Source organism: Periplaneta americana, chromosome 6 (assembly GCF_040183065.1).
Source record: "Periplaneta americana isolate PAMFEO1 chromosome 6, P.americana_PAMFEO1_priV1, whole genome shotgun sequence".
Lineage (NCBI taxonomy): Eukaryota > Metazoa > Arthropoda > Insecta > Blattodea > Blattidae > Periplaneta > Periplaneta americana.
Window position 1 is genome coordinate 42195885 of NC_091122.1, and position 24000 is coordinate 42219884.

The window sequence follows — 24000 nt, forward strand, 5'->3', positions numbered from 1 at the left end:
TTTCGGTTATCTGCCAAAGTTTGTACTGTAGAAAGCTGCGCTCTACGTCGCATGACGTGATAGGAGCAAAACGAAAAAACCTAACATCATTGCAGGTTCAGAGACAGTCTTTTATTCTCGAATGACTATGCCGACTAATTTGCTGTTTATATTACACACTGTTCCATATCAGTTATTTTTACATAAAATTGATTTCCACTTCTGTTTTACACGTTCAGTAACCGGTGTACTTGATGTCTCATTAATTCTCTGCATCATTTTGTAAATTAATTTGAGGGCTTCCTGCATCTCTTGCTCTGACTTTTCTAACCGTGTAATAGTTTTAGACACAGTTTGTATGAAAACCAAATTATTCATCAGAACCTTCAAATCCAGAGCGTCTTCCTTTGCGTAATTGTTGGCATTCATTCTACAGTACTCCCACCCACTGTACAGTTTACCACTAAACTCAGTACACCGTTATGCAGATTTCCCACTGAACTGCTCTATCGGGTCCGAAGTCTCGAAGCCTGATTATGCCAATCGAAATAAAACACAGTATTAGGTATACTCGTAATTTTTTATTACTTTTTAATAGTACTAGTCAGATAGGGGTGTTTTAAATATTCACCCTAATTTTGCAATTGTGTCATTGTTCTACCGGAACCGTGCTATGAGGTTATTGCTGCTGTTACGTTTTAAAATAAACGTTCATGCTGATCGGTGTGGAAACAGTCTTGCAAGTGATATTGTAAGTTCATGCCGATGTGTTAGAATTATATGCGCGTGGTTTTGATGTTTTTCCAGTGCGGCCAGGTCTTGATCTCTTTGAATAGGGCGTTGCCTGGACAATCTGTTATCCGGACCTGTCTGTGCCCCAGAAGCGTGTAGTTTGCTGCTATGGAATTTCGTTTGACGCCGCAATTGATGAGAGATTTGGCAAGTTGCAGCATTTTCGCTGTCGGTAGTTTATCTGAAGAAGAAGAAGAAGAAAAATGGTTTCCAAACTATTTTGATTTATTGATTAAAACAGTCGTGGTATCGTAGATACATAGACAGTCAAAAATAAGAAAATTAAAATAGAGGATGGACCGCTCGAATGTACCTAATTTCGTGACTGGTAAACGGTTGAAGATAGAAACCTACAGTAACGTTTATATGAAAGGAAAACTCAACAAGTTTCTATATACACATCACCATATCTCTACGTGAGCTCCAGCTGTCACTGTGACGATATCGAGGCGATGAACGATTTCTTGCCAAGCACGTTGGAGCATGTCTTCTGGAATGCTCTCAATAGCCTCTATGATGCGCTCCCGAAGATCACGAAGGTCTCTGACTGGGGTGACGTACATGACGTAGTCCCAGAGAAAGAAATCGAGCGGTGTTAAATCCGGATATCTCGAGGGCCAAGCGATCGGTTCTCCCCTACCAATTCAACGGCCAGGGAACACGTTGTCTAAAGTTGTACGAACGTCATTGAACCAGTGTGAAGGAGCGCCATCTTTCTGGAAAAGGATGTTAGGTTGCAGGTGTTTGATTTGTGGAAAGAAGAACTGCTCCAGAATGTCAAGTTATGTGGTACCACACACAGTTTTCTCGGCGAATAAAAAAGGTCTAATGACATGCTGCCGTGACAAACCGCACTACACATTTAACTTGCGACTATCATGAACGTGCTCTTGTATAGCATGAGGATTCTGGGATCCCCAGATCCGCACATTATGCCGGTTTACTTTACCTGACATATGGAACGTGGCTTCGTCCGAGAAGAAAATCTTGGACATAAAATCAGGATCAGCGCCGAGACGGTCTAGCATCGTATTGGCGAATTCCACTCGTTTGGATTTGTCATCCGGCTCCAGACGTTGCATTAACTGCACTTTGTATGCGTACAGCTTGAGACGTTTGTGACAATTCGTTGCAATGTTGATTTTGGTACTCGAAGTTCCCTCGAAGCTCTTCTTAATGACTTCCGCGGGCTTCGCTCATACGCGGCTTGAACATTTGCAACCATTTCGTCGGATGTTCTACGACCACCACCATGCTTCTTCAACACCGATCCTGTACCTAAAAATGTATCGTGCCACTTCTTAATGCTTTTAACAGTTGGAGCATCATGGTTAAACACTCGCCGATACTCCCTTTGAACTCCAACAATTGATTTAAACTCCGCATACCACAACACAGTTTGCGCTTTCATCTGCGGTGTCGCCATTTTGACAGTCGATACACTCTACGAAAAGAAACCGTGTGTGCTCATCATCTACCGACAGGACTCGAAACATCTTGAGTTTTCCTTTCATATAAACGTTACCGTAAGGTTCTATCTTCAACCGTTCACCTGTCACATACAATTGAAATTAGGTACATTCGAGCGGTCCACCCTGTAGTATATCAACACTAGTTTCCATAAATTCATTTATATATATATATATATATATATATATATATATAAAGAGTTTTTGATTAGCCAGTAACGAGTAACACATTTAAATATAATAAAATAAAAATATGTGTACTATATGTAAGTTTATTAAAAATAGACATTGCAATTGATGTGAACTATTGCTTAGACTTCGCTAGTCTCACCCAGGAGTCACAATATGGTAACTTTCTTGTAGAATAATGATAAATCTCACTATGTCAATAAAAAACTGTTTAAATTTGATTTAATTTTAATCAAACAATGAAAAATATACATACAAATTAACAAATTATTTCTGTCTAACTACATGCTCTGCTTCTCATAATGACTAAAATATACTTGAATTGAATGTTGATATATATCACTTGACCACACGCCAGAATTATAGTTTTTATGAAGGAAATCAGGTATCGATTAAGTAAACATACTGCTTATGAAAACAAAAAGACGACTGACCAACGCACTTTTGTTACTACAGTGCGTTCGTAGCTCGGCCGGACTTGACTGGCGCATCAGCGGTAGCTACAGCGCTACTCTGGCGGCAGGCGCGCCAATCTTCACCCAGTCCAAGGCCGCGGAACGGTCCGGCCGAGCTACGAACGCACTGTATTATCTACGTCAGCGTTTTTCAACTTTTTCTACGTGTGACACTAAACGTGTAAATTAAAATCCCGCTCATATAATCTACATCAGTGGTTCCCAACCAAGAGGAATTTTGAAGATTTTTAGAAGGAATATGTTTACGGAATGTTGATTTGTACCGCGTTGGCTGAATGTTGAGTCTTGTGGACTCACCCTTTAGTACTCTTTTCACATTTATTTTTCCAGTTTTCGCTGCGTTAAACTTTACTGTTTTCATTTTCTCGCGGATCATTCGCGGCACACCGGTGGAAAATGACTGTTGTACGTGATGCATCAGTTCAAGGCTAGTTTTATTTCGCAATCAAATTCATATGAGATCGACAGAATTTGAAAGAGATCAGGACTCAATTACTGTTAAAGAATGGGCTTGTTATTCGAATGATAAAAGTATTCGAGATCTTTTATTCGAGTAAATTATTCGATTCTTAATATTATTCGAGAACAGATTGTTCGATTCTGCCCATCTTTAATTAGCACGTCTGACCATAAAACGAGCGGGTCCGGGATCAAATCTTTGCTGGGAAAAATTACCTGGTTGAATTTTTCCGGGGTTTTTCCTCAACCCATTAGGAGCAAATGCTAGATAACTTTAGGCGCTGGACCCTGAATTCATCTCGCTAGAATTATCACCTTCATCTCGCTCAGACTTTAGATAACCAAAGCAGTTGATAAAGTGTCGTGAAATAACCAATTAAAAATAAATATATAGGCTTCGGAACGACTTCAGAATACAGGCAAGTAGCTAAAACCGTGGTGCAACGTTGCGAGAAATCAACTGTACACTTGGTCAAAATGAAAGTGGCCGGTCTCTTTAGCTGTGGAAATTTTCTAAGTCCCTTCGGGTGAGCGCGCAGTTCACAACCGTAAACCTCCGCTTCAGTTAATTCCATAATACAAGCCGCTGATTTGGGCTACCTCCAGAGCATGCTTCGAATCTCCGTAGAGAATTTTTTGTTTTGTCCTTTCTTTTATTTTTACAACTCCTTTTAGTGTAATATAATCAAATAATTTGCTTATGTTAATTTATGTTACTTACAGATAATTACAAAATTGGTGAAAATTTGTGGTTATAATTCCAAGAAATCAGGATATATTTTGTCATCAGAATTATGGTTTTTCTTCTTGTTTACAATTACTACGTTTAGGCCCTGATGATTACGGATTTAGATTAGTATAATAATCATATTCCCTATAGCACAACTTGCAAATTAATTATTGCCAATTATTTAACCGTCAACATATTTACTACTGAATGTTCCTTACGCAATAGAGTGCAAAGCAGCAGGGATTAATAAAATAATTAACATTGCATTTTAATATGAAAGCCCATAATTGTTGTCTTTAGTGTTCCATCTAGCGTCAGAAGTTTCTATTAACACGAAAAAAAATAAAGCGAAAAGTATTCTAAGTGTAAAAAAAATGACGAAAACGTGTTATACTTTCACTGATGCATTTAAAAAAAAAAGTTTAGTAACTCCACGAAAATTTGAACTTATAATCTCACGAACTCTTAGCTAACGCTCTACCAACTACGCTAAGAGTTTTACTGCAGTCAGAATGCCATTATAACGAGCAATGGTCGTACTCCACTTGATAACCTGTTATACAGTGAATAGTGTTTGTGTTACAATATTCACTGTCTAAACACTCTGAAAAATCTGTCTGTTTTAAATCTCGCATATGAAATATTTTCTCGGAAGATTTTAGTGATTAATAGTTGTGTTCCCCATTATAACTACTAGAAGAATATACGCAATCTTTTGAACAAAGCCTGGTTGTTCCGAGTGCTCACGGAAATACCCGATTCGAACTTAGTCTCTCAGACGCCGGCCACTTTCATTTCGACCAAGTATACAGAGGCGTTTGTAAAGTAATCATTTCAGGGAAAATATTCCCCTTTATTCACTGAATTTCGTTCTTGTGCAAGCGAAAGTACAACCTTTTCGTTCAGGAGAACTCGTCTTCATGCTGATTAAACGCATTACTTATTTTAACTTGATATTTTTACAACATCTCCTGTACTAAGTAAACCAGAATTTTTGGTCCAGAGATAATAGTATTCGAAATACATTCCGTAGCCATCTTTATTGATCTTCACTTCTTTGTTCCCTCCTTTGGTTTGTCGACACTGCACAGTCACTAATGCTGGAACAGTTTGCGTGTCTTATTCTAAAGTTTAACGATAGGCTTCCCAAAAGAGGGGAGAATGCAGTAATGTTAATCAAGTATTGTTATTAATTGTTATTGTTGTTTATTTTATTGCTGTTTATTTTTAGTAAAATGACATGTACAAAAATACAATCTTAGTTCTTCCCTGAAGGGATAAAAACACGTGCTCAGGGAGATATCGAAACACAAAGATAAACACAAAGATAATTTTGACACAAATTGGGTCAAGAAAAAAAATTACAGGAATAAATTAACTTTAAAAATACAATTTCAATTTTAACAATTTAAATCATACAAATACATATTAAATCAATATAATATATTCTTTAAAAATTAAATTCCTAATGCTATTTTTTTAAATTTCTGATACTAAAATTTTCCAAATTTGGGTATTTATCAATTATTTTATTGTATAACCTTGGACCAAAGTAGGTACCATGGGCTCAGAGCTGTGCTTGTGAAACACTTCGGTTCCTCTAGTCTTATAAAATCGAATCTTTTAGTTCCATATTTATGATGTTACAATTTGAATTTATTACGATTTTTATGTATGAAGATTAACAAGGCAATATAATACATCTGTTTAATTTTCAAAACATTAAAATCAGTGAACAAAAGCTCGGATGAGTAATCAATTGGTTTATTAAGGCATATTTTAGTTATTCTTTTCTGAATAAGTATTAGTGGAGTGAGATTGGAAATACATGCATGTCCCCACCCTAAAATCCCATACTGGAGAATGGATTGAAATAAAGCTAAATAAATGAGACGTAAAATATTGATTGGTAAATATGACCGAAGTATAATAAAGTTATAAATTGTTTTACGTAATCTATTGCATAAATATGTAATATGTTTATTCCATCGTAAGTGTTGGTCGATTGTAATACCTAAATACTTAACTTCTGAGGATTCGGTTAATATGGGACATTCACAATTTTGAGAAGAGCAATCTGAATGATGAATTTTGAGCCTAAAAGGAGATTGAGGGGATTGAAGACCACTGGACCTTAGTAAAAATGGAACAACAGTTGTTTTGGATGTGTTTAAAGAAAGAGCGTTTGAATCAAACCACTCCTTAATTACCTGTAATCCATTATTCGCATTAATATAAGTCCCTTTCCAAGATTTTTCACCAAAAAGAAATACGGTATCATCCGCATATGAATATATAACCCCATTATATTTGTCACTTACTTGTAAAGTCTCCGATGAAGGAGATGCCGACGCTACGGTGGTTGTAATTGGGTGAGTGTACCCCTTCGATATCCCAGCCTCTGCCCTGGTATACTTGTCCTGTGCCACCAATGCAGAAACTGTAAGCAGAAGTACAAATCACTCTGTGGAATTCGTGTGTTTATAATTCACTTCAAACAGCGGATTGTCCGTTCAAGATTCATAATAAATTTCTGTATTTTACTAGAAAATTAACTTCTGTTTCACCTTCGAATTGTCAGTTTGCTATCTGTATTATCTGTTCTTATCGTGAGAAACTGTGTAATGTGACAACGGTATTTCGTTCGTGTGTTTATCATCGTGCGTTCTCTAAATTTTCAGCGTCAATTTTGTTACTATAGAGATTAATTAGATTTTTACGTCATCCACATTGTCGATTATACTTACACGGTCTGCTCGCGACAACTGATTTGCTGGCTCTGTGGGTTTGAAAAACTGACCTAGACTGGAAAATAGCGTCATGAAAGAAGACTGTCTATATGAGAAATTCTATTGTAGTTGGTTATTACTTCCCAAGGACGCCTACACCTAAAAATCTATCCGATTGAAAGCGTATTAAATTAAGTACTACTAAAGTAATGAGCAGGGAACGGATTTATATGGACTAAAAATATATGAAATATGTAAATATATATGTAGTTATTTTTACCAAAATATGGAATTAAATATGGATTTTTACCAAAATATGGAATTAAATATGGACTTAAAATTATAAAAAAATGACTATGTACGTTAAATATTGGTACATTTTAATCAAACTAAACAAAAAATATAATGGACGTACCTTATCTTCCAATGTAGTTTCAACAAAACACAATTTTTATTGTCTGTTACCATAACAATAGGTTACAAACATTTCTTTCAAGTGCTGAAAAGTGAATCTTCTTCTATTGTCTCTGAGGATAGATTTATACTGACTAAAAGAGCGTTCGACGTCACAAGAAGTAACTGGTACATAATTCAATTTCACAATGTCTGCTGGGGATAAGTCCAAGTTAATCTTCACTGTTGATTCACCACTCACCACAGCAACAACCTTTTGTAGTTCTTCATATCCAGGGTTTTTTGAAAGTACAGTGTCCACCTCAGCTCTTACTGCATCTGCAACTTTACCTCTACCACGATTCAGTTGTTCCACAGTACTATTTATAATTTCAAAACTTTCAGATAGTGAAAGGTGCCTATTTTGGAGACTTTTGAGCGTTTTTATGATGCATGAAAATGTATGCTGAATGTGAGCTAAGTCATTCTTCACACTTATGTCACAGGTAACTGTTTTCGCAGTATCAATTGAGACTGCATCTTCAGAGTCCAATGCAAGGAGAACATTGTTAATAGAGTCTATATGTTCGGCATAATATTCAACTGCTTCTAGCCATGTACCCCATCTAGTTAAAATTGGCTTTGGTGGCAATGGAATTTCAGGGTACATTTCTTTCAACACGTTAACTCTACTGGGAGCTTTGAGAAATACTTTTTTCACTGATGAAATCAACAAATCTACTTTAGGGAAATTGTCTCTGACCACTTCTGCCACACGATGAAATGCATGCGCCACACAAGTAAAATGAGTCAATTTAGGATATACAACAGATAATGCTTGTCCAGCTTTGACCATATAAGGGGCAGCATCGCTAATAAAGAATAACACATTATCGTACATAATACCCTTTGGCCACAGGATACCCATAGCTTCGTTGAACAGTTTAACTATAGTTTTGTTATTGCACTTTTCTAGAACATCACAATGTAAAAGAATTCGTTCAGAATATTGTTCACTTAACAAACCGATAACTACATTACCAACAAGTCTACCTTCTTTGTCGGGAGTCTCATCAATGGAAACCCAAATTGAACTATCTTTAATTTCATCTCTTATCTTCTGTATTGTCTCATCGTAGATGGATGGAGCATACGTCTTCCTAAGTGTTGACTCATCCGGGATTGTATGTTGAGTATATTTTTCAAGGAATTCCCTGAAGACCTTATTCTTTAGTTTGTAGAGAGGAATATCAGCAGAGATGAGAGAACGGCACAGGTCGATGTTAAACTCAGATCTTACATTCGATGTTGTTGGTTGTGTTAAAAACAATTGTCTCTGCTTGGAATTTAGTTGTTTGTTGGCCTGATGTTTACTAGTTGTAATGTGTTCTTGCACCAGGAACTTTTGTGTAGATGATACTGCACACTGACACAAATTACAAAATAATATTTTATTGTCAGTTGATAAACCATCTTCTTTAAATTCTGAAATGTAACTTGTTAGTTTTGATTTTAAATTGACTGAATGACGTACTTTTGGCATATTTACCGTCTTTATAGTATGATTTACAAAACTGAACCTATGTGTACTCTGACTGGCATTTAACTGTTGAGCTGCACAACTGAAGTCTGTTAAAAATTTTAAATTAAATTAATACAGTTTTGTAACTTACTTTCCCATTGTTGATAGGACTGCTAATTTTCAAATAACTCTGATGTTAAAGGGATTACTGAACATGTGTTTAAATCTCTATTGTTGAAATGTATTTTTAAAAGTTAATGGAATTTTGTTTTGTTTTATTGTTAAACCTAATATAATATGGACTGTTTTATATGAAATATGGAAAATATATGGAAATTAACGAAAATATGTACTAAACTCTAAAATATGGAAAAATATGGAAAATAAAAGTAGGATTTTTCAACCCTACACATTGTGAAACATAAAGATAATGCAAAATATAAATTATATTAGCTTTATAAGTAAATATGTATTTACATATAAATCCTTTCCCTGGTAATGAGCAAACGTCATTTTATGACTTCTTCACGACTCACAGTAAAGAAAAATAATATATTAAATCAATAATGAGTGATGGTATAGAGCGGAGAAGTAGACCTAGTACAAATTATTATTATTATTATTATTATTATTATTATTATTATTATTATTATTAATTAATTTACAAAGAGGATTGTATACATTAAATTAAATATTAAAAGATTTTGGGATGGAAATTTCAGCACAAAAATCAGAAGTAATGGCGTTTTTAGGACAAGACCCAGTCAGAAGTAAGATAATACACAATAACCAATACTTCGAACAAGTGCAAAATTTCAATTATCTGGGTTGTGAAATATCTTATCAAAATGAAAAAGATATGAACAAGAAAATTACCAAATTTACAAAAATTCTAGGAATAATAAACAATACATTAAAAGCTAAATTAGTACAAAAATCTACAAGAATAAAAATATACAATACACTAGCATTACCCTCCCTTTTATACGGAAGCGAGATTTGGACATTAAAGTAAAAAGACATGAACAGAATCAAAGCAACGGAAATGAAATTTTTCAGGACAGCAGGATATACTCTTTTAGACCGAAATAGGAATGAAGAAATTTTAGAACAATTAGAAGTAGAGTCAGTAGAAGAAAAAATCAGCAGATACAAATTCAATTGGCTAGATCATGTAAGAAGAATGGAAAATTCAAGAATCCCAAAAATTATGATGCAATATAAACCTAGAGGACATCGTCGACCAGGAATACCTTTAAGAAGACTGCTAGATGGGGCCGAAACAGGTCTAGAGAGGCCTAATTCGTGAAGGATGATGATGATGATGATGATTAATTATTATTCACGTGGTGCTTTGATCTCATTTGCAATTTCTCAGATATTTTTAGAAACCACATTATTCTCGTGATATTGTTTCAAAGATTTTACAGAACGTATATTTCCTGTACTAAAACAACTAATTTATCCGCATCGAGCTCCATTATGAATAATGTGCACTACAAAACAATACAGTATAGTATTTGTATAAAGTGAAAGCACAGGAAGCGTGCAATCATAGCCACTACTAACGCATGCGCAGTACACTGCAGCGATCAGACAGTCTCCTCGCGACGAACTTCAAGCAGTCATTCGGTGTTGCCTCTCCTTGTCTCCTCGTGTCTTTTCTCGACCGTCGCGCCTTGTCTGATTCTGTGTGCACCAAAGAGTTTGTAATACTTACTAGAGACACATACCCGTGAGTGGCAGGCAAGAAAAATGTCACAAATTGAACCGGCTAGCATCCGCCATTAAAGGGAGTGTTTGCGGCGCTAAATTCTAAAACAGTACCACAATACATTGGTGTAGCCTGGTATAGACACTGTTTTAAACATCTTTTACAAATGATGAGTCGTGATGAAATAAACGTGATTGGCAGAGGAGCGCTATATTTATTAAAGTATTATAATGGCGATATTCCAAAAAATAAATTAAATCACCATATACACTCGGGACAAGTATGTGAAATATTGAATAATGGCAATGTCAACATTAATTTTCAGTATTACTAGTATTGTTTTAAAGACATAATAATGGCTATTTACTGTAATAAATATCTATATGATCTATATTTCAGTCCTTTCATGCAAAGGAAGAGGAAGGTATATGGTGCTTAGAAAATATTTAGTGGTGAAACATGAGATCATAAAAATTCTGGAAACTGATTTAAAATATAATGAGAATAAATTTTATCATAAAACAATCTATTCATTGTGTAATTGATGACCACCAAGTTAGAGGTCAGTACAGATTTTTAATACAATTAGTAGCGGTAATAGTAGGCCTAGTTTTGGTGGTATTAGTAGGCCTAGTAGTAGCGAGACCTAGTCAGTGCTAGTGGTAATAATAGATCTAGTAGTAGTGGTAATAGTAGGCCTAGTAGTGGTCATAGTAGACCTAGTAGCAGTGGTAATAATAGGCCTAGCTAGGCCATCAGCTATATTTTCACTAATTTCTTTGCATTTAATATAACCAAGAATTAGAAGTACATGCTGTACAAAACGGAAATTACATGATTAATTCATTTATTGTGAAACAAAACAGTTTTAGACAGATATAGTCTGCGGATTTTCTTATGCACTCTGCTATTATAATCCACTGTAATGTGATGGCACCTAACCCTTACATACATTGTTGAAATCAGTCTTATAAACCTGATTAATGTGTTTCTGGAAAAACTTTTATCCAAGAAATATTCCGACATTCTGTAAACACATTCAAAGGAGGAACTGCATTTGGAACATTCTTCCAAATATTAAGATATACATGCTCTCCTGAGCATCCTACAATAGTAGCTATGTTCGAACAATTATTTGCGGCGCAGTATTTCACCATTTTCTTATTATTTCTCTTCAAGTGTACTTATATTTATTCGTACTCCTCAATAAGCATGAACTGTTTGCACTCCCGGCGAAGCATCAACTCCCTTTAAAGGCGGCCGAACAGCGGTTCAATTTTGTACGCGAAACTAGCGCCGTTGGTGTCTGTAGTTATATATTACAAACTCTTTGGTGTGCACCACATAATAAGAAATCAATGGGAGACAAGTACCGTGAGACAAAATGCCGCGTCGCGCCGCGTCTGATTCTGTGTGCACTAGGAACACTTTAACAGCAATGTTCTTAAGTACATTGATTTTATGCGAATAAAATATTGACAAAGGCATTTAAGGAAATTACAGTGATGGCGTGAAATGTATCTACCCGAATTAAAGCAATAAAATTCAATATGTACTCATACTTTCTTTAACACTGTTGTTGTTAAGTCAAATGTTCAAAGACAGATCTGAACCTCACAAGTGATACCAAGAAGGCACCACTTGTGAGGCAACTAGGCCAGGAGATAATGGGGTAGGGTGTCCAGTTCCTTTCCCCCTCCATTGTATACATCGCTGACTAGCTACATATTGCACCAATCAGAATTCATATTTAACACTGTAGCGTATTTATTTTATATTCATTTGAGATAATTCACATATCTATTACTATTGTATGGAATCAATTAATGAAGGATAAAAGATAGAATAAATTAAAAGAGTCTGTCTCTGTAGCGTAGTTGGTATAACGTTGGCCTTCTATGCTCGAGATTGCGGGTTCGATTCCGGCCTAGGTCGATGGCATTTAAGTGTGTTTAAATGCGACAGGCTCATGTCAGTAGATTTACTGAGCGTCGTTAAATAAACTATAATTTTTTAACTAAAAGACACACGACTGCACGTCCTTATAAAGGCAGTATATGGAAAATCTCGAATCGAATCAAATACAGTGAGGTTGGAGTCATAATGAGTGAATTTAATGATATGTAGAGTATTTAATCTCAATTCTCCATGCTAATTTCTAAGATCAGTGCTCTCATTTAGGTACCCAGCTCTGAAGCCGTTAGTCATGATTTACTTTCAGTTTAATTAATGTGTGGAAAATATCTAGGCATCTTAAATACGGAATAAAGCGAGACGGACCACGTGGTAAGCCACTTACACTTTTCCATGTACCACGTGGCTAACGAGGAAGACAGGCGTGCGACGTCACATTCTTAGTCATAACATGGCCGACATTGAACAAGTTTATATGTAAATGCACGTTTAACATGAGTTTAATATAGAAATTCCTCTGGTTTTTTTTTTTTTTTTTTTTTTTTTTTTAGAACTTTGAACAATTATTTGTATCAGGCGATTGTCAAGATGGCTATGACTAGACTGTGATAACCACGTGACTCCAATTCGTGCCGAAGCCTGTCTTTGTTAGCCACGATGTACCACGAGTGACGTCATAGTATAACGTAAATTTTTAACAGGTGAAATAAACTGCTAGTTAACAGAGCTAAGGGCTTCAGCAGCCGAGTACCTGATTGTGTAATTTTATTAACATGGTTGCATATGATAATTACTCAGCCTAACATAATTCATTTTGGCTCCATCCATATCTGTTTGAGTACACTTTTAGTGCCAAAACGTTACCAATTTTTCTCTTTTGTACCTCGAACATAGACTTTTCACGTCAAAGGAAAGCCAAAAGAAAAAAAGAACGTACAAAGTTTAAAGTGGTAAGAGAAGGAGAACAAGAGGGGAAGAGAAACAGGAAGATAAGTGGAAGATGTGAAACAGAATGGGAGTGAATGGAAAAGGAAAAGCAGAGGAGAAAAAGTGAGAAAGTATAGAAAGATATGTCGGAGGAGTAGAAATAGAAGAGAATGGAATGGAATTTACGGGAAGGGGGGACTATGGCTCAGCACTGCGACCTGTTACGATCTATTGCGCTAACCCTCAAGCTAGGCGCATTCCCAAATCCACACCGGCCGACTACACTAAGGTTCACTGCGTACCCAGGTTTCGAGCATGCGATCCCCTCGTTTCTAGGCCAGCCCCCTACATGCGTCGCCAACCGGCAATCGGGGAATGCTATGGAATGATGACGAAATGGAGAAATGGTGACGGAATGATGTAGATGACTAATATGGGGAAACGGGAGAACTCCGAGAAAAACCCCCAACTGCGACCGTGTCCGCCACAAGTGTCACTATTGACCGGGACTCGAACTCGGGCCGCCAGCGTGACAGGTCGGAGGTCTGACCACTCAACCACCGCAGGGATAATAGAAGAGGATAAAAATGACGAATATGAAAATGAAGGGGAACAAAGAAAAGGAGTAGAGAAATGGAAGGAGAGAAAATAAAATTGGGGAAATTAGCAGAAAAGTTAGAGAAACCTTCAGAAGACAGTAGGAGAGAGAGCAGAATGAGAACGTGGTAAAGGGGTAACAAAACAGGAAGAGATGCAGAATGAGAGGAAGGAACGGGAATCGAAAAGAAGAGCAAAAAGAGAGGAAGATGGAGGAGAATCAGCGACAGAGAAAGAAAAAGGGAGAACAGATCAAATGGGAAGAGGAGAAAGAAAAGGAAATTGATGAATATAAAAGAAACGTAGGGCAGCTTTTCATCGGTTTTTGAAGTTAGGAACCAGGAGATTGCTTGTACTAAAAAAGCACAGACAGTGTTCATATTTATGGTTCAACCGCAGAATTTTAGTACATTATGCAACGAGCCTATAATGAAGGTAATTAATAAGTGAGAATGGATATTTATGAAACGAGCGCAAGCGAGTTTCATAATTTTCATACGAGCTTCTTAATTACCATTATAGGCGAGTTTCATACGACTTTTTATGCTCGATCATATTTCTAACTTGATATTATTAATTTTTTAGCAATGTCCCGTATGTTGTGATATGTGCGCAGACGCGAAAATATTGATTTTTTCCGAGAAACAGATGTCCACATTGACCTTGCTAGGCCATAAGAACCTACAGAGATAACATTGAAATTAAATTAGACATTGAAAAACGATATGACAAATTGAATTTATTTGAATATTATTTACAATTAACGCTAATTATTATAGTAACAGAACATAACCTTCTGCGACAGTATTGGATTTGCAGCCTCAGTGACTTTTCGCTAATTCTCTTTCGATTGCACATCCGAGAATAATCGATACTTGCGGTTTTATAACGGTAGAAAGCTGACCTGTCATTGGCTGAACAGTTGTAACCTGAGTCGTCATTGGCTTAAAGACCTGACCTTTAATGAGTACGTGTACTTTAATGACCTGCATTAAAGGTCTGCTACCAGGTGTATAATTACTACATTTCGGCATGGTCGAGCATAAAATAATTTATGCGACAGTATTGTAGTACTCACTGATAGCCAATGTCGTCCCACTTCCTATCATTCTTGTGGTAGTTCTGCATCCCTCTCATGGACTTCATGCAGGAGGAACTGGTATTGCAGAAGCCGGGCTGGTACGTGTGGTGGATCAGCACGAACGGAACCGGGAGGCGCATGGGCGTACGATACCCCTGCGAGGACGCTCCCCACTGTGAGCGCGACACGAGTTTGGGACACGCCGACACTGCACACAGACATTACAACAATGAGCACTTGAATTGCGACCATGTGATTTTAGTGGAATAGTACCGCATCGACTTGTTCTTGCGTTGTCATCGTGGCTACTAAATAAATTGAATTGATGCGATTCATGGACAATGAGATGTTAAGAATTTCAGTGAGTTAAGGGCTTTATTATACAGGGACATCATTTTATTTTTACTTGCATTTTTATTGTGCCTGCATTTCTGAATGTACTTCACTCTCACCCCTTCACTAATGTCCTTGCTCCCGTCAGACACACAAACTTACGGCTGCTGTTGCATTCGAAGTCTTCAAGCAGTGAAGTAAACACTGCAGTGTATAGTGTGTTTCAGAAATATGGTTGCGTTTTCTATAGAAGAAAGAACCTATATTAATAATATCGTACTAAAAAATTATATTCAAGAAACGATAAATTCAATTTCAGATAATATGCTTCAAAATGTTTTTAATAATATGCGTAAAGAATTGAAGCCTGCATTGTAATGAACGGCAACCATTTTCAGCAATTGTTTAAAAATTCAGATTAGCTTATTTTGAATTGAGGTGGCTAGAAGCAAAGGAATGCTAGTGACATTTGTAATAACATGAGTTAAGTGCATCCAGTGTAAGCTAAAGTATCTAAAATTTTAGTGGCAAAGGGATATTTTAATCGCATCACATATTAAAATTTAAATAAAAGTTTCACAGATTTTACGAAAGCTTAAATATTTAAACCCCATTTTCTCAAAATTAACTTAAGTGCACTTACAGCCCTTTACTTATGACCCCCTCAATTTAAGTGCACTCTCTATATTGTATGTTAACATCAATAATTAATATGCTAAATAAAGTAGACATTACATAACGAACATAGCCACCTGAAAAGTTGAGTTAAAAAAAAAAAATTGTTACTACTCTGCTGTATTTTGATAAATTCCGTAAAAGTGGTGATCAAACTGAAAATCGTAATATCGTATTTCCCTACAACATAAATGGATACACTACTTTTCTCTCCTCCTATACCTAGTAAAATGATTTGTTTACATATTGCACTAGTAACATCAAACTCCTGTAATGGAAGGGGGCAACAGTGTTTCCGAGTATAGCCAGGTTAATGTTAAAAATGTTGGTAAAAATAAAGTGATGTCCCTGTACTATACTAGTGGTTTGTGCAGCAAATGCTGCAAACTAAGTTCATTAGAAGTTAAGTTAAAATTTTTCAAATTTATTTCCAATGAAGAATACCAGACATTTTGGAAGTTATTTGCTTCCATAATAGTGAAACATACTCCCTCTGAATGCTTTTTATGCCAAATACTTTTCCTTGAACCTATCCATCTTCAGTTCTTGAGTTTCAATGCGAAAACGCAAGTAACAATGTTAGGACGATCAGGAAATTTTTCATGTCGGAGTAAAGCAGTAGCTATTTCAGGTCATTGCGGATTATAGGTGAGAGTTAAGAAAATTTCAGGTTCGATTAAACCAAATAAATATGAAATTAATTTTGATTGAATTTTAAGACGCAGCTAAAATAGGAAACAAATCATTACTACCTAGAAAAATTAGAGAATCACACATATAAATATGTACATCACACTGCCATTAAATATATGAAAAAGACCCACATCACTTGAATAATAACTATACAAATATTTCATTTTTAATAACAAAATTGTTACCTTACGTAAGGTTTATAGTTTTCAGTAACATTATATATAAGTTAGCTGTTACTCAGTAAATTATAGAAATGAAAATCTAATTTAAAATATTTTTTCTCTGCGTCTACTTAGACCTATATGAAACTCAAAAGGTTTCACTTTCATATAATCAATATAGCATTAATGTGTGTAATTAGTGACTAATAGGTATACTCACATAATTGCATTAACTATAATAATATTTCATTTTTAATGGTAATCATCTCATCAAACATTCTTAAGTTTTGTAGTTCTTAATATCCAATGCACAGCTGTATTCGGAAAACTACAAACAGAGAATCAGACCTGTAAATTATTTTTATACACCATCTGAACTCTAAATATGTCAGCAATCCTGCAGGTCCATGGCCTTCGTGTAATATTGTTTATTGTAGTGTGTATTTTGTTTTATTCTAAAAGCCATTATTTCTCAAAACTGACGACAGATGGATTTTGGAAAATAGGGAAATGATTTAGGAAAATTGACATTTCACTGAAAACTACTATTTTTCTGAAAAACTTTGGGTTCCAAGCTTCAAAATGAGGAGTCATTTATTAAAATCCGTTCCGCAGTTTTCTCGCAATTTTCATTACCAGTTCAAATTATATATATTGTTGTTCACAAATTAAGTATCGATTCAGTAGAAATAGGGCGTTTAGAGGTAAGATGTATATTAAGGTGTATCGAAATCGGTGGTTTTAAGAAATTAAAAAGGTGGGAATCTATAAAGTTGGCTTATGGATTAATTATTGTCTGTACCAAATTTGGATCTCATACGAAGATTTCTAGTCGGAGCGCATTAGCTTTAAAGTTTAAGAATTTTATCTAAATATATATTTAAATAATTTCGCAGTTCTTTGCTTGCTACAGACTGAAATATTCATTATATCTCTTATATTTTCTGTACTTTAAACATTTTAATATTATGTAAGTAGCCTGATAAATGAACAGAACTATTTTCAGGCTGTATAATAACAACCCAGAACTCATCCCGGGGAGGTGGCTGCTATCGAGTTCCTCCCGCTCACCCGCCCATTCATTATCTTGCTTTCTGTTATTAGTGTTACTTCAGCCTAGATGAAAAATACTTACTTTTCTTTTCATACACAGGTAATTCTTTCCTTGGACGAAGCTTGGAACGAATGTATGCATCTCATACAGAAGAACAAGCATCACTGATCACTTTTACTAGTCTTTCAACGGCCTGTGTGTGGTAAGGGAAACAAGGAACATCAATTTGTTGTAAATTTACGTCTTTCAGTATTTCCAGAAGATTCTCAGCTTTTATATGAGCTATCACTGGTGGCTTCGTGACACTGAACTTGTTCCAGTCAATCAAGTCCATATACTATGAAATTTAATTCTGGCACTAGAATCTTGCGAACATCTTTCAATTACTTCTCCTTGCCAAAACTCTTTGTGCTTCTAGAACACGAGTTCCAGAAGATATTTCCAAGTGGAATCCGAATCCGAATAATTATTTTCTTCCGATGAGCTGCTCTGTTGTATGGCACACTCTAGAGAAATAGATGGCAGCTCTTCTTTTCGTTTACGTTTGTTGAATCTTCTTTCCTCTTGTTTTTGCAGATTTCTTTTTTGTTACTACATTGTCCAGACTTCCAATCGCCATTTTTCTACATGTCCGTTGATCGACCAGGACATTTCTTTCTTTTTATGGTGTTTTTCGCGACTTTTCACATTTGCAGTTCTTTAAGTCAAGGCATTAAATTTGCATATTGCAATATCAAATAGTCTTAGGCTGTTACATCTCATACAGTTCACTTTAGATTCATTAGATTTTCTGCCTTTTCCCTGTTTTTAATACAGTACATTCTTAATTTTATTATGTTAATTTAATATATCTGTTATTCTCATGGAAACAACAGGGATCGAAGCGTGTTTCCATGTACTCTCTACTTTATTTACAATTTTTTTCTGCATTACACGCACGGCAGGTCCTTTACTTCCTTCGCTTTTAATTCTATGCCAGAAATAATACTTTATTACATCTCCCTATGTCGGGAGTATTCTGTTACCATATTCAATTCTTGTGTATCTTACCTCGCAATCCTAACTCGTGAGGCAATTCCAGTCGGTTTTTGGATGTGATCAAAAATGCCTCACAGTGATTAACTCGCTCCGTCTGGACTGTTCGTTGGTAAAGATGGCATCATGCAACCCGATGTTACTGCCTCATTTGCCGTCCACTAACTGATGGCTTACGGTGCTTTGCGTTCTTGACTCTACCAAAAGAATAAAACCGTGAGGCAAACAACAAGCGAGGCTGCCGCATGAGGATACGCGTCCTAAATGTAATGACTGCACTGGGTATCATCTTGAAATCTCTCAGATGTTGCACGTATGCATAAAGTAGTCAATGGCCCATCGTCTTCAACTTTTCTTTCCACTCCGAAGTAGATGATGCTTCTCATGTTGTAATCCATTTATTATATTAGCAGGAATAAATTATTGATATAAGTCAACTCTTTTTGCTCTGTGTTTTAAATTCTCCATATTTTACATTATTTTAGTCTTAAAATAGCTCGTACTGTTTTATCTGAAGTTTGTATAATATCTTTTTGTTTCTAATCAATTGGTGTTATTCCTAACTTTTTTATAGCCTATATTTTAATGCTTCTGCGACAAATTCCTAAAATTACTAATATGAGCGTCATCAGCTTTAAAAGTGTGATAGTGTTACTAAAACGCCATGCTTCCATATTGCTTTATAAAGCCCTTTTCCTTCAACAAAATTAACACTGTAAATCGCCACCGACGTAGCTTGCCGATCCGGAGTTACGTCCCGGCGCGGGTTCGATTCCCGCTTGGGCTGATTACCTGGTTAGGTTTTTTCCGAGGTTTTCCCCAAGGCAAATGTCAGGTAATCTATGGCGAATCCTCGGCCTCATCTCACCAAATATGATCTCGCTATCACCAATCCCCTCGTAGTTGATACAACGTCGTTAAATAACCAAGTAAAGTAAAAAAAAAACACTGTAAATCAGTGGTCGTCAATGCTCGCTGAAGTGGGTAAAGGATAAACAGTGCAACGTAATTTACCCCGTCGTGCAGCATGAAGAGGGAAAGAGCATACCCGCCAGCAGCCACGGATGCAGTCTTTTATCAGCGGGTTAGAGACGCTACCCCGAGGGTGCACTGTGCTGATGACGGCTGCTGTAAATCAGCCAATCTGGATTATCATTTGAATTGTTTCAATGCAGACTTGAGTAATGAATCAGTATCTTGCAAAAATGAAGTCGGGAGTATATTAAAGGAGTTGACTGAAAGGAACACACAAGAGAAAGCAAATGAAAAAGAAAAGAATGTTAAACTTCTGATTTTCCTCCGGAATATCGTGGTCTGTGTTATGATTTTATGAACTATTTAAGACAGAGTTTCGCTTCGTCACTTCTGTATGAAGAATTTCAAGCCATCTGGAGACATAATTACAGTGACTAGCAATTATAGAAGACTGCGCCAACAACAGTGGTTAATGAATTATACTGTGAATGCGCCTTGTGGTTCCGATATAATATAGCATGAAGCACGAAATCACCTCCACTTCCACCACCTATAAGCTTACATACACAATTTATTCTATATTCCCTGCAAACAAAATTAATTAAACATAATTATTTTCCCTAGCAAAATATTAAGAATTTTGTGAAAATATTTTACAACTTGAATAATGTTAAGAATTTTATTGAAAATTGCATTTGGTGACTTATTGCTTTCAGTATTTAATTTTAAATTAATGAAATTGGGTAAGGTTCTCTCGTTGATGCATGGGGCACAATACATGTGTCACATTTACGATTAACCAATACACAAATTTTATTTTTGAGCGCAAAAAGTAGTATGAATTCATTTACACCATATCGAGACAAACATCCTTGACCGGTTCGGACTAATTTATATGATTTATAGGGGTCGGATGTTGATGACTTAAAAATCTACTTAAAATGATAATTAAAATGGCCTTAAACTAATGGAAAAATGACATAAAATGAAAAGAAAATGACATTTAAATATTATTCACCCTACTCCCACCACAACTTCTCAAAATTAGTCACCTTGTTTCAATGACTGGCCTGGAAGTCTCGGAGAGAGGAGGCAACTTCCTGGAATTAGGCTATGATTAAGGAAAAGAACATGCAACAAAATGAAGGTTTTAAGGGAAAACTATAGATTTTAATGAGGTTTTATAATGTGTTTCAATCAGGGGTGGTCCATGTCAGTGCCTTCATTCTCCATCTCCTCCTCCTTCCGCGTTTCACTTTTGTTGCCAAATCTTCCATATGAGAGAGTGTGAATGACATAACAAATTGTGGGCGCAGCGTGCATTCTTGCAATCTTTGTGTTACAAATACTGTCTACTACAGTAGACATCCCTTCCGAACCACGTTGAGGACACAACTTCCTGTCCAGGACATGGTGAAAGTTTCATCCCTTCCAAACTTAAATTCTAAAGACACCCTCGTACCGACAAAAGAACACTAGTGGTCAAAGTCCTCACTTAAACTAAGTTGCTGTCAAGCATTTTATATTACTTTCGTTGTGTGAAGTGAAGTCTTCAGTGGAATGAGGGATGGACTTTAGAGTCTGTTACAAACTATAAAACTCAAACTTCACTGTTATTCACTTATTCAGTAGGTAATTACTACTGACCTCTATGGTTAGAAAATGATTTAACAGACCTATCGGTAAAGAAGAAAGTAAAATGCATTTCAAATGTTCTAAAACAGGCCTGCACAAACAGCGCTCAACGAGCGCGCGCGTTCCTTCGGAGCGGGAGAGCGGTGTTTACCGCTCGCCGAAACGGAGAGAAAGATACGTCAGAATGACATAGACTTGCTATAGGTGGAGGAGAAGGAAACGATCACTCAGTTATCTAGTGGAATGCAGTGTGTAAGCCTATTCTCAGTAACTGTTTCACGTTGCTTACCTACTGCTACAGTACAGTATGGAGGAATCTAAAAGACGGAACATAACATTTAACATTTTACGATTTACAGCTCGAACTTATTGATCTTCAATGTGACCTAAGGGCTAAAGATCGTTTGAATAATACTACTAGTCTGGTTGAGTTTTACAAGACTAAACATTAGCAGTAATATCCACGACTACACAGGCCGGCTGTGAAAATGATTGCTATGTTTGGCTCAACATTTATATTTGTGAGCAACTGTTTTCTATAATCAACTTTAATAAAGGCAGACATCGAACGTCTGTAACTGATGTTTTATTACGATCAGTAGGCTACTGTTCCTTTCAGCTGCCAACAGCATAAAACCTCGTTTTGATGTACTGATAAATAAAAATATAACAAAATGATATTGTACATTTAAGTAGCTATAGAATTTCTATTACTTCTGAAAAATAAATATTTCTTTATTAATTAATAATAGTCCAAGATAGTTTTGCAAACACTGAACGGGAATTAATTTCATAAGCACTCGTAATAGTACTTCCTTTTGCGTATATTTTGTACGAGATCACCCCTTCTTCTAGTCCATCCTTATACAGAGCGCAGCTAATATCTGCATTCCGCTCATGAACTGTGAGGCGTCTCGGAGAGCGCAAACCTTGTGCAGGCCTGTTCTAAAAGTTCTTCAAAGTATTAAAAAATCACCAAAAATGCCGAAAAAGTGACCTATCAGTTCAAAAACGTCAAAAAATGCAATATATGAAATTACTTTTTTACGTTGATATTAACATATAAAGGATTTCTATAGTAATAGGCATCGTTCTAATGTGAAAAATAAGAAGATGACTTTTCATCAACATCCGCCCCCTAGTGATTTACGACATAAGTAGCTTAGATGCTTGTATCGTTGTCACTTACTTGCTAGATGCACAGAAATAAGAAGACACAGCACAGTGAGAATAGAGCGACACATTTTACTCAGGTCCTATGTTTCCTGGCTGTTCCACAAATTAATGTCAAATGGATCTCACTCCTGCGCTGCGTCTCTTCTTATTAGCATAACGCAATACTCTGAACTTGTTTCGTCATTCTCAGCTCGCGTGCCGCAGGAAGCTCTCACTGGTAGTTCCCCGTCAGAATCATTATTGGTGTGTGTGCATCCAACTAACGTGGACAATAGTGAATGAAGATGCTCAGGAAGATCACTTCCGTGATTACCAAACTAGACCTCGGAGTATAACCACAGTCTATTATATACAGTCACGAAGCTGGGGATGATTTTTTGCAATTCTCACGATAGTTGCTAGCCGCTTGGAGCGCCGTGAGTACTAGAAACAATAGACTGTGCCACAGCCATCGTGATCTAATACAGGCCGTAAGGCAGACCATGTAACCACAGTCTACTATATGCAGTCACGAAGCTTGAGTTTTGAGTGTGCTAGAAACAATAGACTGTGACGGTACTATTTTGCATTACCTGTAATGAGGCGATGTTAGCGATCGTAGTGGTGAGCAACTATCTAATGTTTGCATATTTACTACGTATTGAGCTTCGCGACTGTATATACTATACTGTGATGTAACTCGCTTAACCCGATCACGAAGGGCCGCGTTTCAACCATATAAATTAGTTGGAATGCATAAACAGTAACATATGTTTCTCTAAAATGTAGTGTAATTCCATTAATAAAATTTAAAACAATGATTATGAGACACTTCAGACGTAATTCACTTGCGAGTTAAGGTGTAATATTATTTATGGTGTGAACATTACGTTGTTCGTATGTATAATACCTGCCTTTATTTCGATTAAATATTGCGAAATTCTTGTACATTCATTTATGCACAATTCAATAGTTTTTAGTTGCACCGCACGGATATTTAGATATGTTAAAATTATAGGTTATGTTTATTGTACCAGTTGCCCCTTTCTGTCTAAATTTAGTGATCTCCAATGCCTTGCCATTCATATGGATATTATTGGTTATGTTTACTATATTTAACTTATATTCCTAAATTCGCAATTATACATTATAATAATTAAACATAATGTCATGTATGATACCCCGCTCATTCAAATTGTCTGTATTTTAATATTACAATTGAGTACTGAATTATTGTATTTATCTACTACTTAAGAGACGAAGTAACACAATTTGTAGGTACACTAATTTCATAGGAGTGGAATGGTAAATTT

General features: G+C 36.1%; 2 protein-coding genes across 3 annotated transcripts in view; one reads left to right on the forward strand and one right to left on the reverse strand.

Annotated features, from left to right (window-relative positions):
- Positions 1 to 24000, forward strand: part of LOC138701288 (trichoplein keratin filament-binding protein-like) — a 354032-nt gene that overhangs the window by 137639 nt on the left and 192393 nt on the right. The window contains exon 3 of one of the 2 annotated variants that reach the window (XM_069828022.1): positions 17987 to 18089. The exons of the other annotated variant lie outside the window; for it this stretch is intronic. The gene's annotated coding sequence lies outside the window, so the exon portion shown is untranslated. The remainder of the gene's footprint in view (positions 1 to 17986; positions 18090 to 24000) is intronic. 2 annotated transcript variants of the gene reach the window in all.
- LOC138701294 (peptidoglycan-recognition protein SB1-like) lies at positions 554 to 23218 on the reverse strand. Its single transcript, XM_069828031.1, has 4 exons — positions 22722 to 23218; positions 14969 to 15179; positions 6416 to 6534; positions 554 to 952 (listed from the first exon to the last, which is right to left on the reverse strand). The coding sequence occupies exons 1-4, from the start codon at positions 22774 to 22776 to the stop codon at positions 756 to 758; spliced, it is 582 nt and encodes a 193-aa protein (XP_069684132.1). The 5' UTR covers positions 22777 to 23218; the 3' UTR covers positions 554 to 755.